The following is an 18897-nucleotide window of genomic DNA, read 5'->3' as shown; positions in this document are numbered from 1 at the left end:
TTATTATGTCCACTGCCTCACAGAATCTCTCTAGACAGTTCGATCTACTTACTTCACAGTCTGCATTGGAAACCTCACCACATCTCTGATAAAAACCAACAGTAACACATCCACAGTGATCTTATTTTTGACAAGTGTTTCAAAAACATACACTGCAGAAAAGACAGTCTCTTCATTAAGGGGTGCTGGGAAAACTGGATATGCATGTGCAGAAGAATGAAACTAGACCCCATCTCTCACCACACACAAAAATCATCAAAAGGAATTAAAGACTTAAATATAAGACCTCAAACTATGAAAACAACCAAAAGAAAACATTGGGGGAAATCTCTAGGACACTGATTAGTCTGTGCAAAGATTTCTTGAGCAACACCCTACAAGCACAGGCAACCAAGGTGAACATGGACAAATGGGATCACATCAAGTTGAAAAGCTTCTGCACAGCAAAGGAAACAATCAACAAAGTGAAGAGACAACCCACAGAATGGAAGAAGATCTATGCGAACTACCCCTCTGACACGGGATTAATGACCAGATTCTATGAGGAGCTCAAACAACTCTACACGAAAAAAATTCTAGGAATTCGATCAAAGAATGGGCAAAATATTTGAATAGACATTTCTTAAAAGAAGATCTACAAATGGCGAACAGGCATATGAAAAGGTGCTCAACATCACTGATCATCAGAGAAATGCAATTCAGAACTGCAATGAGATATCATGTCACCCCAGTTAAAATGGCCCATAGTCAAAAGACAGGCAATAACAAATGCTGGCGAGGATGTGGAGAAAGGGGAACCCTTGAACACTGTTGGTGGGAATGTAAATTAATACAACTACTATGGAAAACGGTTTTGAGATTCCTCAAAGAAACTAAAAAATTAGCTACCATTTAATCCAGCAATCCCATTGCTAGGTATATACCCCAAAGAAAGGAAATCAAGTGTATTGAAAAGATATCTGCACACCTATGTTTGTTGCAGCACTGTCTACAATAACTAAGATTTGGAAGTAACCTAAGTGTCCACTAACAGATAAATGGATACAGCAAATGTGGTACATAACATGATGGAGTACTATTCAGTCATAAAAGAGAATGAGATCCAGTTATTTGCAACAGCATGGATGGAACTGGAGATCATTATGTTAAGTGAAATAAGTCAAATACAGAAAGACAAAAATTGCATATTCTTACTTATTTGTGGGATCTAAAAATCAAATCAATTGAGCTCATAAATATAGAGAGTAGAAGGATGGTTACTAAAGGCTGTGAAGGGTGGTAGGGGGTTTCTAGGGGGAGGTGGGGATGGTTAACGGATATAAAAAATGGAAAGAATGAGTAAGACCTACTATCTGACAGCACGAGAAGGTGACTATAGTCAATAACTTAACTGTATATTTTAAAATAACTTAAAGAATGTAATTTGATTGACTGAAACTCAAAGGATAAATGCTTATGAGGGGATGGATACTCCATTCTCCATTATATGCTCATTTCAGTTTGCATCTGTGTATCAAAACATCTCATGAACCCCATAAATATATACACCTACTATGTACCCACAAAAGTGTTAAAAATAATTAAATAATTTTTTAAGACACAAAAATATATTCAAGATAAAAAAAGGAAAAGAAAACAAACAAGAAAACAAAACACACTAGTCCATCTACTCCATCACTTACCTTTCTCCGAAACTCCTCTCTGCAACCCAAATGCCTGTCTCCTGTCAGTCATACAGCCACAATGTTGATAGAAGAGTGGACGGAAATGCCCGGAGGTGCAGCAGTTAAGCAGCAAGCTCTCCTGCGGATGCTGTTCCCTGCTTCTTCCCATCACTGGCCCCTTCCCCAGCCCCTTAGGCACCCGGCTAATGTACTCATCCTTCAGACCTCAGCCTAGGTGCCACCTTCTTGGGGAAGCTTTCTCAAGCCTGGCCACTGTACCTCACCTCTGTTCTCACAGACCCTGGCCTTTGCGTGTCAGTGCCCTGACTGTCCTGTATTGGAATGGACTGCTCACCTGCCTTCCCTCACCTCACCACCACTCCAGCTCCTGGTTCCCAGGGGCTGGCTGGGTGCAGAGGCGGCCCTGGGGGAAGTTTCCTGAGTTGAGTCAAAGCTCAGTTGGGCTAGGCCCGCACTGTCCCTCTGCATGGTTAGGGTGGGGTCAATGCTCCAAGTCCCTGAGTTGGTACCTCATGGGTCACACCACACTTAACAGTGTGAATCCAGAGCTCCTGAGGTCAACCCCGGCCAGCTCCTGGCTCTCCATCCAGTTCCTCCCTCCATCAGGATCTCTGGGAGGTAGACGTGGGGAGAAGGGGGCACTGTTCTGCCCACTTTAGAGATGAGGACAACTGTGGCAGGAAGAGGAGGGGCACTTTCTGTGGTCACACACATTATGAGAATCCAAGTATGGCTTGTGTGCAGGTGGCAGCCTAGGTACCCAGGCTGGCTGGGGCCGCCCTCCACTGGGTTGTGCAGAGAGCAGGAAGGAAGCCACCATTTAACAGGCACTTTGCTGGGCCTGTTACACATGTTATCAACCTGCACAGCATCCATCTGAGGAAGGGATTAGCAGGAGGGTAATTTTACCATGGAGACAATTGAGGCTGAGATATCAAATGACCTGCCTAAGGTCACACAGTCAGCAAATAATGCTGAGAGGCTGGCCAGACTCCCAAAAGCACTTGAGCCACTTCTGCTTGCTCTCCCCTGCCTTCACTTTCCTCATTGCTAGAATTAATTCAGGCATTCCTACCTGCCAGGCACAGTTCTGCCTTGTGACAATCCTCTGCAATAGGTACTGCTATTAACCTCATTTTGCAGATGCCACATCTGGGGGTTCTGAGAGATTAATTGACTTATCCAATGTCCTTGAGTCAAATGGAACTGGATTTGAACCTGGGTCTTTCTGGCTTCGAAGCCTGCACTCTGAAGCTGTATCTTCTGCTGACTCCCTGCAGGGAGACATTCTAGCCCACTGCAAAATTTCAAAGAACTGTCAGTGGAAGAGGGAGTAGGCAGACTGTGCAGCTCAGGGGCAGACCCAGGTCCATGGGGAGATGAGGTAGCATGTATGGGGCTCTGAGTCAGGAGGCCTGAGTCTAGCTGTGGTTCCAGCTCTCCGAATGACCTTGGACAAGGCTTTTCCCCTTGTGGTCCCTGAGAGATCATCTAAAGTTGAGTGATGAATGACCTTGTTATCCTGAATGAAGACAGGTCCCAGTGGTGGGCCTGGGTGACAAGAGTGATACCCCTCCCACCTCCACCATTCACAAGCCATGGTCCCCTCTCAAAGCTGCCTTACTATCCAATGACATATTTTCTTTTTAACATGGGGAAAGAGTTCTAATTTCAGAACTTTCCCCCAAATAGCTTTCCTCTAACGGTCTCAAAAGATGGCAGTGTTCTCCTTTTCTTTGAGATGAATTGTAGGAAATTGGGGGAGGATCTCTATGTCTGCAGACAGATGGAGCTGGCCTCAATATTACTAGCTGTGTGGCAAGTGTATTAACCTCAGTGTTCTCATCTGTAAAATGGGAAAATAACAGTTTTCAGGGAGCAGTGAAGAATAAATGACCACCTGCATGCAATGAATGCTCTTAGATAAGGCTTGGCAAATAGTAAGTGCTCAGTCAGTGGTAATGATTATTACTATCATTATTGAGTACTCTTCGGGATGAGTGAAGTCTGCCCACACCCTCTTCCCCTCAGGGCTGATATTATTGGGCCTTGAAAACCTCTAAGGCTCATTACCCTCCAGGCGGATCCACGGGAGAGTCAGGTCAAAGCAGACTCGAGCATGGGCACTTTTATCTGGCAGCTCTTTAAGCACATTAAGATACCATTGAGTAGGTAAATCAGCATCCTGTACAGAGCCATTTGTTGCACCTTAATGATCGGCTATGTCAGTGATGTCAAAACAGGTCATTATTCACGGAGAAGTGCCCCCCCCCGAGGCCCTCCGCCAGGAGCTCAGCTGCTTGCCAGGCAGATCTGAGCAATCCCCTTAGCAGCTGTAAACCCCCGGAGCACCTGCCCTGAGGTCACGCTGCTGCAGTCAGTGGAATTCAGGCCTCAATAATGGTTTTTCCAATTATTTGAGGAAAAAATACTCCATTGTGATTTTTTTAAATTGAGATAAAGGGAACTAAAAAGCGCTGCTGTTCTCTGAACCCCACCGTGTGGGGTTCTGTGAAAGGCTCTCCGCTGGCACCTTTCATCTGGTCCTCACAAGAAGGCACTTACATTTAGGCAAGCCAAAGCTGAACAGCAGTGACTTTTCCAAGGTTGCAGAGTGAGCTAGGGCCTAGCTGGGACTGAAATCTGGGTTCCTGGGCTGACCCCCAGGACTGTACACTTTCTACCCCACCCCATTGTCTCCCTTTGATCCCAATCTTAAGTACAAAAATCCAGAACATGATGCTTAAGCCACACAGCCTTACTCAATTCTATGGATTTAAATGTGTGTACTCGTGTGTGTGTGTGTGTGTGTGTGTGTGTGTTCATTTGCATGACGGTGTCTATTTTCCCAATTTAATCATAGCATTCATTTGCATAGGGATTTAAATTTTGTGAAGTACTTCTACGCTACAGTCTCTTTTGGTCTTAACAATCTTACAAAATAGCTTGGCCAAGGATTATGATTCTTAATTTACAGTTACGGAACCAAAGCTCAGCCAGAGAAATAGCTTAAGCAAAGCCTGTGGCTAGATTATGATCCAGCTAAGGGTTGGGTTCAGCCCTTCTCACTCCATACCTAGCTCCATCTCCACTGGTTTGACCTGACCCCATTCCCCCATCACCTATCCCTGTGTGGGGTTCAGGGCATATGCTTAGAAAAGGGAAGAGGAGCAGAAGGAACCAGAAGAATGTAGAAGAAATGAGGGGGAAGGAGAGGCAAGTCAAAAATGGGGACAAGGAGAAGAGAGGTTATTGATAAATAGTAGAGATTCAAAAGGATAGGAAAGAGACTGTGAGGGTGGAGGAAGAAGCTGAGCCCTCTGGTATGAAGCTCAAAAAGTCAGTGCTGTCCTATTGAATGGAAAGGTATAGGGGTAATTTTTCAGGCTGAATTCTCTTTAAGGAGAAGGTAGAGTCTTCCTGCCGTGGTGTGAGGAGCCACACTTGGGCCCGGCATCTTTGGGTTTGAAGCTTAACACCTAAGTCTCGGGCCCACTTTGTGTTTCTCTGGGCCATGAGATAATCAGAGGTAACTTTAGTTTCCGGCAAATAGTATCTGAAAGATGGACAGTCTTCAAGCCTGGGTTTATTTTTGAACAAATTATAATTTCAAGGCAATGGTTCCCTAGACCTTGTTCAATCAAGGAAATGAGAGTCATGGTGCCTCTTAGGTGCTATGTAGACATTGTCCCATTGAACTCCAGCTACCCTTTCCAGGTAAGTCTCATCACCATCTTACAGCTAAGGTAACTGAAAAGTTAACTACGCTGCTTAAGGACATATAGGCTGTGCTTCTCTTCTAAACTGTTTTCTGAGACACCCTTTTGCAAAGCTCATAACAGCCCCCTTTGGAAATTCTCAACCCCCTTTTTCTATCCTCTTTCTTACTTCTGACACAGTAAGATGCCCTCTGGAATAGGCTGATATGAATTTGAATTCCATGTTTACCATTTACCGCTGTGTGATTTTGGGCAAGACAGTCAATCTAAGTTTTCCTTATCTATTAAATGGGCTAGAATTGCTTATCTCACAGGATGTTCCTGCGCTTTGTGCAGTGAACTTTGCTTTGGACTTTTACAGTTCTTTGCCTCTGTCTAAATAGGTCCATTTGATCTCTCATTCTTTCAAGGCTTTGCTATGCATCTAATCACCCACTCCCTGCTAAGGCGTCAATGGACAACAAGAGCTTCATGCGGGGGTCAGAAAACTGTTTCTGTAAAGAACCAAATAGTAAATATTTAGGCCTTGAGGGCCACATAATCTCTATTGAAACAACTCGGCTCTCCTGTTGTAGGGTAACCATAGGCACTCTGTGAACTAATAAGTGTGGTTGTGTTCCAATAAATCTTTATCTATATGCACTAAGAATAAAACTCCACATAGTTTTAATGTGCTATGAAATCTTATTTTTCTTTTTTTCAACGATTTAAAATGTAAAAGCCATCTCTTAGTTCACAGTTGTACAAAAACACTCAACCAGATTTGTCCTGTAGGCTACACATTGCTGACTCCTAACGTGGGACTCCTGCAGGAGGTATTTTCATTTTCAGGGGGGATTATCTATTAAAATAAAAGGTTGGCACTGCAATGTTGGAACCTCAGACACCCTGGCAGGACAGTCAAAGAGAGAACCGAGGGCAAGAATCCTTCTTTACTCTGTCTTTCTGGTAATGCCCTGAGCCCACTTTCCCAAGCAAATCTGGACACGTTCTTGGGCTTATCACCTTCTGATTTGAAATCAATGCCTTTCACGTAGTAAAATGTAAGCCAGATCCTCAGTTTATTTAATAACCCATCTGACTTTTGGAAGGGGCAAGGGGACCAGCTGACCCCTGGGCTCCTGGGTGTTTATCTCCTCAGGAGGGTGGCGGCAGGTGACAGCTGCAGAGAGAACTGGGAGATACACTTGACAAGGTGTAGCAGGGTCTTCTTCAGCCCCAGACACACCCAACTGCCACCTTTGTCCCTTTGCCTATGGAATCTCATGAGATTTGCCTGAAATCTAACCTTGATCCCACTTTAACTTGAGTTTGCAATAAATACATGACTTTTAGTACTTTTGGGGGAGTGCTCCACTTGAAAGTGCACTCAGAAATAATCATTCTTTTCTGCTGGCCTCCCTCCCCTGAGTCTCTGCATTCCAGCCACCATCTACGTGGTTTGCCGAAGAGTCCTTCTTCCCTAAGATACTTGTAACCACATGGAGGCAGAAAAGCCTCTGCAGCTCCCTTGTCCTCAGGGTGATACAGGAGGAGGCCCTCCCTCCATTACCTGGTCCTCAGTTGGCCAGTCTGGTCTTCTTCCCCCTGCTCCAGCTGCATTGTGTTCTCTCACCTAACACCTGTTTTCTAGTCTGGAATATCCCCTCCTCTCTGTGCTAAAGCCCAGTATTTTTCTAGATTTGCTCCAGGAACATCTCCCAGGGGCTCCTGCCTGGTTCAAGGTTAAGTATCCCCTTTGTCTTCCCACAGTCCCTCCAGTGCAGCTTTTATCCTCAGCATTTCTATCATCTCCTTCTATACTTGGAGTCCTGGTAGATCTACCCATATTCCCAGCATTTAGCACATGGTAGGCCTTCACTAAAGGGTTAACTAATTCACTCCAAAAACAATATTTTCCACCATGTAATATGCATTCAATTTCAGTGTCTCTCACACTGCCAATAACTAAGAGCAATGAATCTAGCCAGCATTAGATTAGTTGCTGCTAATCTAATGCTGATTAGATGCTGTCTTTCTGCTGCTGTCTTTTCAGCACAAAAGCGTTAGACATACTCAGGTGTCTGGTAACTATTTTCTGCACGGTCTTAGTCAAAGTGAAGTTGACGGAAGCAGCCAGACCTACCGCAGACTTATTAAATCAGGATCTGCATTTTGCCAAGACCCCCCCCCACCCCCACTGACTCAAGTGCATGTTCGAGTTTGAGAAGCGCTTCTCTGAAAGCCACCACCCTTCCTTCCTAATGAAGGACCTGTTTGTGGGATGGTGGAAGACACAGTGCAGACAATTTGACGCACCTGGAGAATTATTCAAAACCCAAAGAACAGAGAAGAAATGGTTCAATTATGTGGCTGCATCTCTCTTTCTTTTTCTTTTAAATAGGACATCTCATTGGGAAGGTAAAAGGAACCGAAATTGGTTGGCCTGTGGGAGAAACTTCCAACTGGTGGTGGTGTGTGAATTGCTGCTGAGCAAGGTGTAATTAGCTGCCATGGGATCACACTCATGGAAGAGGCAGGCGGACAAAGAAGGGCTCCTTGGGGGCTGGAGAGCTGATTCTTCAGTCTGGGGAGCCTCAGCCACAGAAAAGCTGGAAGTCCGGTCAGCAACACATCTGGGGGAAAATGGTGAAAGCCCACGAGGAAGTCTCTGGTGGCTCTCTTCAAAGGGGAATAATTTTGCATAAAGGGATAGTGAAATACTGAACTTTGGGTTCATTCTGGCAGGAACAAATAATGAATACAATATCTGACTTGCAACAATAAAAGGGAAAATGTACCAAATCAGTGTTGAAGACAATCTTTCAGCTTGAAACATCGAAAAAGATGGGCCAAGGGATTAAAAAGAATAAAGGAAAGCATAAACATGGGATGCATTTCTCCAAACAGCGTAACGTAAAATAAAATAAAAACTAAACAAACAAAGGAAAAACCCCCAAACTACCAACTGAATTATAAACGATCCTCTAAAGGACAGGTCAGTGCCCCTGTGAGGAGGGTTCAGCAGGGACATGTGGCTAAGCTCAGTCGCTGGCTGGGCCCACTGCTGTTACTGCCACCCTCACCTTGACAACCTCCAAAGGTACTACATCCTCTGCAGTGCTCTGGTCCATAAAGGGATGCAGGTCCTTCTCCAAGTCATCATAGCACGCACAGGCCCAGGCTTGGGTAATTTCACTCAGTTGACAAGAGGGAAACACTAAGAAGACCAAACTGGGTCCAATATATAGTGCTCGGGTGATGGGTACACCAAAACCTCACAAACTACCACTAAAGAACTTACTCATGTAACCAAATACCACCCATTCCCCAAAAACCTACGGAAGTAAAAAGTATAAAAGAAATTAGAGAAAGTTTAGAAACACTCAACTTCAGACATGTGCAACCTGGGATCCCCACAAGGCTATCTAGCAGCCTGTTTAGAGGATTCTTTATCTCTGGGAGTATCTGTAGCCCTCTTCTTACTCTATGTGTAATGATATCCATGCCCAAGCCCTCCAATATCAAGCACATATATCCAGGAGACTCAAATCTCCATCTCTAGCACATACCTTTCTCCTAAGCATCAGATGTGAAAATCCCACTGCCCACTAGACATCTCTGGCACCTCGCATTGATCTTTTCTTTAAAATGGACTCTTTAGCTGCTGCAGATAACTCCTCCTCCTTCCATGTCGCCAGCTCAGTGACTGGCACCATAATCCATCTGGGGGCCCATGTGCCCAATGGGAGAGGCAGACCTATCCTTCTCTTCTTTATCCAGTTTGTCTACCAGGGTCTGCTGAGTCTATCTACTATTTCTCAAACCTGTTCCCTCTCTCTGCCTCTCTCTCTCTCTCTCTCTCTCTCTCTCTCTATATATATATATATATATATATATTTTTTTTTTTTTTTTTTTTTTTTTTTTTGAGACAGAGTCTCACTGTGTCGCCCAGGCAGGAGTGCAGTGGCACAACACGGGCTCATTGCAACCTCCACTTCCCAGGTTCAAGTGATTATCCTGCCTCAGCCTCCCAAGTAGCTTGGATTGCAGGCATGCAACACTATGCTTGGCTAATATTTTGTATTTTTAGTAGAGACAGGGATGCACCATGTTGGCCAGGCTGGTTTCAAACTCCTGGCCTCAAGTGATCCACCTGCCTCAGCCTCCCAAAGTGCTAGGATTAAAGGTGTGAGCCACGGCGCCCGGGCCTGTTCCCTCTTTAAATGATGCTTTGTAGACAATAGCTCATCCACTAACTGTGGAAAATATCATATAAGACAATAAATAGTAAAAATAAAAACAGTACTCTTAGAACTCAAACAGGCTATCTAGTTCCACGATGACTCCTTACTTATTCTTTCTTGCTGGGTCCCATATAACATCAGGTAACCATAGGTCCTTACTATGAGGACAACACTCAAAACCTCTCCTTCCCATCCTAACTACTCTACTAAGACCCTGCCCTTGAAGACTTCAAAGATAGCTTTTGTAAGTCATCTCCTTCTTACTCCCTTAAGACAGCCAGTGCTATAACTAAATGTTTGTGTCCTTTCCAAATCATGTTAAAACCTAATCCATTTACAAAGTGCAGGATTCACCCCATACTGGCTCCATGAAAAGCCAAACCTTTCCCCCAAGGCATCTGATGCCCACTCACAGTAAGGGGCAGTCTGCATCATCTGCAAGTAGCAAGCAAGCCAGTAAAACACGGTTCATTCCAGTTTGCTCTGCACAGCTGGGAGAAGGGGCAGGACAAGAGACACACAACTCAGACCAGTTGTGGTCAGTTCTTCCCTGGAGAAAGGTGAACTTCCAGTTAAGAGGCTACAACCCTGGATATAAGACAGAATAGGCCCCAAGATGAGCGAGTAAGAAGAGTTCAGTGTTGTCCAAGTGGAGGAGTGAAGTGAATTCATAGGCTGGGAGGAGGAGAGGAGGTTCCTCTCTAGGTCTAGGAGCTGGGACAGGAATGGTAGAAAGGTCCTATAGCCTGCTCTACATACCAGAGAGCCTGGAGGGCCTGTCTATGATCTGGAAGCCTACTGGAGCAGTGACTGAGAGAGAGGACATCCCAGATTCTGGCTCTGGATGCCAAACACAGTTTGGCAGTTTGAATTCTTGTACCTGTTCTAAGTCATTTCCCTTTAGGCAGGAAGGAATTGCAAGGGGTAAGCTGGAGGGGGAAGATTAAGGATGAAGAATTCATTGTCAGCGTCTGCCACCACAGCTGTTGGGAATCACGCTCAAAATCCTAAGGAAATTGAACACTCAAAGAAAGGATCCTTAGCAAAGCAGTTTTACTTCTGTGCAGAGGGGTGCTTCTCCTTGGCCAGTCGCCAGGAGACCACACCTGAACAAAGGGGCAGGAAAGCCTTTATTCCTGATGCATGTCCTGCCCCTGTACCCTCTCCCCATTGGCTGGGGTCGGGTTGCACAATTTGAACTAATCCTGGATGGGTAAACATTTGAACTTTCTTTAGATAGGGTGGGCACATAAGGGAGAGAGGGGAAAAGGGGAAAGGGTGTCTGCAATGAGCTAGAGAGCTAGTCTTCTTTCCAAATAAGGAAAGGAATGTGAGCTGGTACTGATAAGCCTGGTACTATGGCGTGTCTGGGCATGTAGCAAAGGCAGAAAGGAAAAAAAGAGAAAAAGGAAAAAGGGGTGGGGGAGTACTATGAATTAAAGAATAAAGTATTGATCAGGCTATTTGAAGAGAAACCTCATCATAGCCCACACAGCTAAGGCAGGGAAGCCACCATGAAGTAGCTGATTCTGATGTTACATGTGTTTAAATCATTTTGCCTATCAATGGATGCAGGGAATTGCCTCTTCCCTGCTTTCTTTATTCCACAGAAAGGTACATTTTTTAAACCAAAGTTTTGCTGACCATTCCTCCATCGTTAAACACTTGCTAAGTGCCTGCATCATGTCTGACTCTGTGCTGGGCACTGGAGACACAACAGCAAATGGGCACCAGCCTTGCCCAACAAGGTTTGTCCGGACTGCAAACAGCAGTGTGCACTACAGGGTGGTGCTCAATACATTCTTCGCATGTAGAGTTAAACATTGTGACCAGGTTTTTCCTTGCATACATTTAATAAGTACAAATTCTGTCAGGAAATTACATTTAAATATAGGAATAAAAATGTAATCACAAACCTGTAGGTGCCTCATTTGTCAAAGTCAAAGAAACATTGGGACTATTCTCCTGATAGAGCTGTGTGTTTTGCTTTTCCCACTTAAATTCTCATTGTGAACATATTTCATGCATAGAGAGTTTATACATTTTTTCCAGGTTTTCTCTTCAAAGGCCACACCTTCACTGGAGCTAATCCCCACGAGTTAAAAACAAAACAAGGTGAGTTCTTCTTAACTCAGATACCTTTTATTTCATTCGTCCATCCATTCATTCATTCAATGACTATTTTCTTGAGCACCCACCACTGGCACTAGACACCGCACCAAGCTTGAGAAATTCAGTGGTGAACAAGACAGAAGTCTGTCTGCAGGGTCCTTGGGTCTAGTGAATTATACCAATCAGAGCTCAGGCTCCCCGAGGTTGGGAAAACAAAGTTTCCCACTCTGGCTTGTCCTTCTTTCTATGTCTCTTCCTTGATCCTAGCAGACTGACATAAAGATGACTCTGCTTTGTTCTTTATCTCTCATGTGCCTTACCTGTGGTTCCTCTACTGAGCATTTCATCTTTTCTACTTTGTTCAAAGGCAAACAACTCTGGCTCTCTCCAGAGGTGGGTTAAATTACCCCTTTCGATCTTTTCAGTTTTAAGTTTAAGGGAGATCAAGTTGTTCAAGGGAGGAGCGCTTTGAGAACTGCCTTCTGAGGGGAATGATGTCAGGCAGCTTCTCAGACACAGGTGTCCTTACTTTGTACCATGATGTCCTGCCAATCTGACCCTGATGAATTGGATTAGGAATGAATAACTGAATAAAAAGCAGTCATTCAAAGACTGACGAGAGATTTATAGGGTGGTCTGGCATCAGTCTTCCCTACATGGATGTGAGTGACTAATATCAACTCTTTCTAGGGAATTTAAGAATTAAAGATAGCAGAGAGAGACAGAGAGAGAGAGAGGGGCAGAGAGACAGAGAGAAAATATGAGAATATAAGGGGGAGGCAGAAGCTTAAAGACACACCAAAAGAAGGCAATACTCAGAAATGAAGCACTTTATGAGTTATGAGTAAGCAATAGCCTGCAGCATCTTCAACACATGAAGTAGAGACAGGGAGTCATTGGGCCACCAAAATAATGGTGCAGAGATAATTCTAGAATCCCTGCTCAGCCACCAGATCTATTAGCATTACCACTAAAGCTATTATTATTCCACAAATCACTCAAATCTCTGTAAGGTCCATCTATGCAGCTGTCCTCACCTTCCTTACTTGCCCTCAGTTCAGTGATAAACTCTATTATCTAAGGGCGACCTAAGCATTTAGTTTTCCTTGCATTTTAAAAGAGCTAAACTGACAAAAAAATCCACCTCCATCAAAAGCCATTGCTTCTTTATTCCCAGAGTCAACATTTTATATACTCCCTAATCCAGAGGCTGGATTCTGGGTCTCCTGCCTCTGCCTGTGTGCACTCTGTGTGAGCACAAAGAACACGATGACTTTCCCTAGGTGTTGATCCGTGATGTAAAACTTGAAATGCATTAGGTAGACTCAGCACCCTAGGGTAAAGTGAATAGGCTTGCTGGCAATTTCTCCTACATGCTGTGAGATAATTTCTATTGATCAAAGATGTCATGAGATTTGAGAAAGGGAGCACTGGACAAACAGGGCGCATGAGGTTAGAGGAGATGTCTCCGACATTCTCAGCTGAAAAATGGGGATAATATATTACCTAAGAGTTGTGAGAATAAGCAAGCTACCTTATTTCTCACAGCAAAGTAACTACACTTAAAAAAGTTGTGTGTTGTGATGATTTGAGAACAAGTACAGCACTTTCTATACACCAGACCATGCTGCCTTCACACAAGACTGATAAAACAGGCCCACCTTGCCAGCCAGGCTTGCAAACTGGCTTCACATCCACCTGCACCAGGGTGTCCTGAGCAGCGGGCTTCTGTCCACAGTCGTAGGCGGTCACCAGGATCTCATACTGGTGTTGTTTGTCATAGCTCAGCTTCTCAGTGTTCCTGATGTTGCCTGAGGAACAGAGATGTTCAAAAGCATTTCAGCTCGATTTAATGACACTGTACTTCTCACAAATCTCTTCTCCACTCCACCCACCTTCACAGAAAGAAAGTGACCCTTTTCCTTATCTCTTTGTAAAAACAAGGGCAAACAGGAGCATGGCTCCACTTGCAGCCTGCTTATGCTTTGGTAGCAAATTCCTGGGAACCCACTGGCTGAAGCCACGTAGCCGTGCAATAGGACTGCCAGGGAATTTCGAGTGCACGCCTGGAATCCAGCTGGCTTGTGTTTATAAGTAATGGGCTGCCAGAAGACTTCCTCCTAAAGTACAGCCATGTGATTGTGTCCCTGACGTAGGGCAAAGACCATTCATCTGCAAGGATATCTCTGGGAAAAAGATGGAATTCAGAAAATGTCCTGACACATATTTTTTCACATCTGGGCTTGTCGCCAGGAATGTTCACTGCCTCATCTCACATTATTTTGCTACCAAATAGGAAGTAAGATCAATGAGAAAACGTGTGACCTCCTTCTGAAAGTGACACAGAATAACACACTTCTTGCCCCGAAGAAGACATTTTTCTTCTCTAAGAGATACCAAGTAATTTTTTTTCAGAGTTGTTTGTGTGCTTTTGTTTCTGTGCGTTTCATATTATGGTTCTGAAATAAATATTTGGTAATTAATGAGCAAAATTTTAATTCATTATTTTTGCTGAAATACAATTTTAGTTCCAGAGAACTAATAAAGACCTAAAATGCATTCAATACTTTTAAGCTTTTAATTCTAAGAGATTAAAGTATTTTGCTGAGAATAATTTCATTCCTATTACATTTTTTCTGGTGGCAGAGTTGACAGCAAATTAGAACTCAAATGTTATCATCTTTTACCAGAAACTAAATTTTAAACATTGAAATCAAAAAACAAATCAACAAAACAGGCCGGGTGCAGTGGCTCACGTCTGTAATCCCAGCACTTTGGAAGGCCTAGGTGGGTAGATGGCTTGAGGACATGAGTTTGAGACCAGCCTGGCCAACATGGTAAAACCCCATCTCTATTTAAAAAAACAAAAATTAGCCAGGTGTGGTGGTACACATCTGTAGTCCCAGCTACTCAGGAGGCTGAGGCACAAGAATTGTTTGAACCTGGGAGGTGGAGGTTGTAGTGAGCAGAGATTGCAGCACTGTACTCCAGCCTGGGTGACAGAGCAAGACTATCTGAAAAAAAAATAAAATAAAATAAACAAAGAGGGAACGGCTGACCCATATATATGTGTATTTTTTGAGAGCAAGTCTGGCTCTGTCACCCAGGCTGGAGTTCAATGGCATGATCTCGGCTCACTGCAACCTTCCACTTCCTGGGTTCAAGTGATTCTCCTGCCTCAGCCTCCCGAGTACTGGGACATGCCTGGCTAATTTTTATGTTTTTTTGTAGAGATGGGGTTTTTGCCATGTTGGCCAGGCTGGTCTTGAACTCCTGATCTTAGGTGATCCACCTGCCTCATCCTCCCAAAGTGCTAGGGTTACAGGCATGAGCCAACACACCCGGCCTGACTCAGGTGTATTTTTATATTTCATCAAAACTAAAGAAAAATTACCTAAATGAGCTTTCTTCTATTCTAACTGCTGTGTATTGTTTATGCATATTGAGAGAACATGGAATGAAACAAGAAAGCTTGGAAAGTTAGAAAATTCAAGTAATTCTTTAAAGATCAAAAAAAAAAAAAAAAAAAGGTCCACAATTAGGCAATATTAGTGAAACAGTATTGGCACCAGGCCATGAGCAGGTGCTGCACATGTGAATCTATGTGAGGCTGGGAGGAGCAGGAAATGGGAAGTAGGAGGAGCAGATGCTGACTGATGTCTAGGAGGGAATACGAAGTTGCCCAAGACACTGGATCAAGAGTTAGAATAATCAGCCGGGCGCAGTGACTCATGCCTGTAATCCCAGCACTTTGGGAGGCTGAGGTGGGCGGATAACGAAGTCAGGAGTTCAAGACCAGTGTGGCCAACAAGGTGAAACCCTGTCTCTACTAAAACTACAAAAATTAGCTGGATGTGGTGGCAGGCACCTGTAATCCCAGCTGCTTGGGAGGCTGAGACGAGAGAACCACTTGAACCCGGGAGGCGGGCAGAGGTTGCAGCGAGCCGAGATCAAGCCACTGCACTCCAGCCTGGGCAACAGTGAGACTCCGTCAAAAAAAAAAAAAAAAAAAAAAAAAGAATTAGAATAATCTATTCTGCTATCTTCTCTGGACTATTTCTAAAAATACAGCTTCATCCACCAATATGAGATAGAATTTAGTTAACAAAGTCAGTCAAAAATATCTGAATAAAAACACGTTTGACGTGTTTCTAGCTTAGTGACTGGTGTTCGAAATCCCTTTCATTTTCCTCAGTTACTGTTTCCCTCTCAGTTCTGAGGGCCCGCACAGGTCTGGAGTGGCCCAGTATTGGTTGGTAACACTCCCCATGGATTCTGCTAACAAACTTACATGTGGTTATAGTTATCACAGGGGAGGAATTCTGTCAGGTGGAAGCACTATAATATAACCATGAGAAGTATATTTTCACAACATCACATTGAATTTTGAAAAAAAAAAATAACTTCCTTTAAAATTAAATGGCTCTCAAAAGGTACTCCTCTTACAAAAGGAAGACTCAGAGTTTACAATGTGTACAACATTAAGCAGACCAAACACTATTGATTATGGTAGAAAAATAAACACACAAGCTGAATCCTCAGCTCAATTTGTTGCAGCTCTACTTCCATAACAAGTCTTAATAAAACTGTCTGAGAAACTAATTTACCTTCTCCACTACCACCAACTTCGTGCATGTGAAAGTGAGTTTCAAAGCACAGAATTTAAAGCATTAGGTCAAAACTGAGGGTACAGTATTGTGACCAATTGTTGCATGGGAGAAGGTCATATTTCGATAAGATACACATTTAAAATTTTTTGAAAGCTCAGAAAAGTCACCTGTTTTGCGTCTGTTGCAATTGTATCTTTTTCTCCCATATTTGAATGATTTTTCTACCACTATCTTCTCAGGAGACCTAATCCCACAGTTAACCATGGTGAACATAAGTCCCTGGAGCTATTTCTCCAAATGAACTTGAGAAATTTACCTTTAAAGAACAACCAGTCCCTACCTTGCGTATTAGTTTAGGTATTTTTTTAAAAAAACTCTGGGAGAGTAGGGGCTGGGGGGATGAAACAGACGTACTGACCAACACTCTTCTAGTAGAATTTGAATTGGAACAACCTATCTGGAAAGCTACTTGGCAATATATGCCAGTCAGTTTGAAATTGCTCATACCTTTTGGGAGTGCAATTCCTTCTCCAAAAATTGATTCTAGAGAAATGATACAATTGCAGATATATGTGCAAATATGTTCATCTAGTATTTATTACACTGAAAAATAGCCTGACACTGTAAGGGAAGAGCTAAGTAGAACATCTACGCATAAGATGGATTGTTGCTCAGCAGTAAAAGTGGTGATTATAAAGAATGTTTAAAGATGGGGAAAATACATGTAATTAAATGTTAAGTGAAAAAAGGGAGGACAGACAAATGCAAGGATATTGTGGTCCTAATTTTGTTTAAAAACTTTACAGAAAAACTATTGGTAATTTGGCAAACAATGGTTTAATGGTTAACTGTTAATACTGGTTACTTTGGCAGGATTATAGGTGACTTCATACTTTTCTGTGCTTTCTGAATTTCCCACACAAGGCATATAACACTTTTCCATTCATATGGGAAATAAACATTTTCATTCACTTTAAGAAGGAGCAGGCTTTAGAATACATTTGGCTCAGAAGCATGAGTCCTGTTATTCACTAGCGCAGCTTTCTGAGAGAGAGAGAGCCCAGCTGAGGCTGCTTGAAGACCAAACAATTGCTTCGAAGTAAAAAATCTGCCAAGTGGTAACTGGGTTTTGTTGAGAGCCTACCGCTCCCTCCTCTGTCATTCTCTAACATGGCTGAGTGGCTGCCTTGTGCCAGAGGCTCTAATATTTTGTTGGCATCAGTTTAGGTAACAATCACATTGCACAGGTACAATATTTAATTCCCATTTTACCGGTGAGGGTCTGAGAAAAAGTTCAAGTAACTTGTCAAAGACCACACACACACAGACACACACACACGAGTGATGGATGCAAGTGTGGTGTCCACCAATTTGCAGGATTTTTTTCTGGCTTTATGGAGGTATGATTGACAAATAAAAATTGTATATATTTAGGATATATGATGTGATGTTTTAATATATGTATACATTATTAAATGACTACCATGATCAAGCTATTTAACGTATGCATCGCATCACATTGTTACCTTTGTGTGTGTGTGTGTGTGTGTGGTGAGCTCAGTTGAGATCTATTCTCAGCAAATTTCAAGTATATAATACATTACCATTAGCTGTAGTCACCCTGCTGTACATTCTCCAGTATTTATTCATCTTATATTAATAACTAAAGTTTATATCCTATGATCAATATCTTCTCTTTTCCCCCACTCCCTCCCTAAACACTGGCAACCACGATTCTACTCTCTATTTCTATGAGTTCAACCTTTTAAGATTTCACATATAAGTGATATCATGAGGCATTTGTATTTCTGAGTCTGGGATATTTCACTGAGTATAATGGCCTTCAGGTTCATCCAGGTTGTTGCAAATGGCAGGATTTCCTTCTTTTTTAAGGTTGAATAATATTCCATTGTATGTGTGTATCTCCCACATATTTTTATCCATTCATCTGTCAACAGTCACTTAGGTTGCTTCTGCATCTTTGCTATTGTGAATAATGCTGCAATAAATATGGGAGTGCAACTATCTCTTCAAGATATTTATTTTTTTCCCCGCTGTGGATACATACCCAAAAGTGGAATTGCTGAACCTATGGTAGCTCTATTTGTAATTTTTTGAGGTACATTCATGCTGTTTTCTGTAATAGCTGCACCAATCTACATTTTCACCAACAGTCTGCAAGGAATCCCTTTTCTTCACATCTTCACCAATGCTTCTCCTCATGGACTTTTTGACGGTAATCATCCTAATAGTTGTGAGGTGATAGCTCATTGAGGGTTTGATTTGCATTTTACTGGTTGTTAGTGACATTGAACATCTTTCTGTATGCACGTTGACCTTCTTTGTATACCTTCTTTGGAAAAATGTCCATTCAGGTCCTTTGCATATTTTGAAATCAGGTTTTTTGTTTTTGTTTTTTTTTTTTTTTTTTTTTTTTTTGCTATTGTGTGTTATATGAGTTCCTTATATATTTTGGATAACTCTTTATTGCATATATGGTCTACAAATAATTTTCCCATTCTGTAGGTTGCCTCTATTTCGTTGA

General features: G+C 42.8%; 1 protein-coding gene across 3 annotated transcripts in view; it reads right to left on the bottom strand.

Annotated features, from left to right (window-relative positions):
* CLSTN2 (calsyntenin 2) overlaps positions 1-18897 on the bottom strand; it is a 642750-nt gene that overhangs the window by 126453 nt on the left and 497400 nt on the right. For 2 of the 3 annotated variants that reach the window (XM_045386874.3, XM_005545930.5), the window contains exon 5: positions 13404-13553. In XM_045386874.3, the coding sequence (XP_045242809.3) occupies positions 13404-13553 (150 nt within the window). Of the gene's footprint in view, positions 1-13403; positions 13554-13637; positions 13807-18897 lie in introns of those variants that run through there. The other variant, XM_074031163.1, reaches the window with a different exon arrangement.

This window comes from Macaca fascicularis, chromosome 2 (genome assembly GCF_037993035.2).
Source record: "Macaca fascicularis isolate 582-1 chromosome 2, T2T-MFA8v1.1".
NCBI classification, from domain to species: domain Eukaryota; kingdom Metazoa; phylum Chordata; class Mammalia; order Primates; family Cercopithecidae; genus Macaca; species Macaca fascicularis.
The sequence above is the reverse complement of the archived record's forward strand: the minus strand, read 5'-3'. Positions and strand labels throughout refer to the sequence as shown.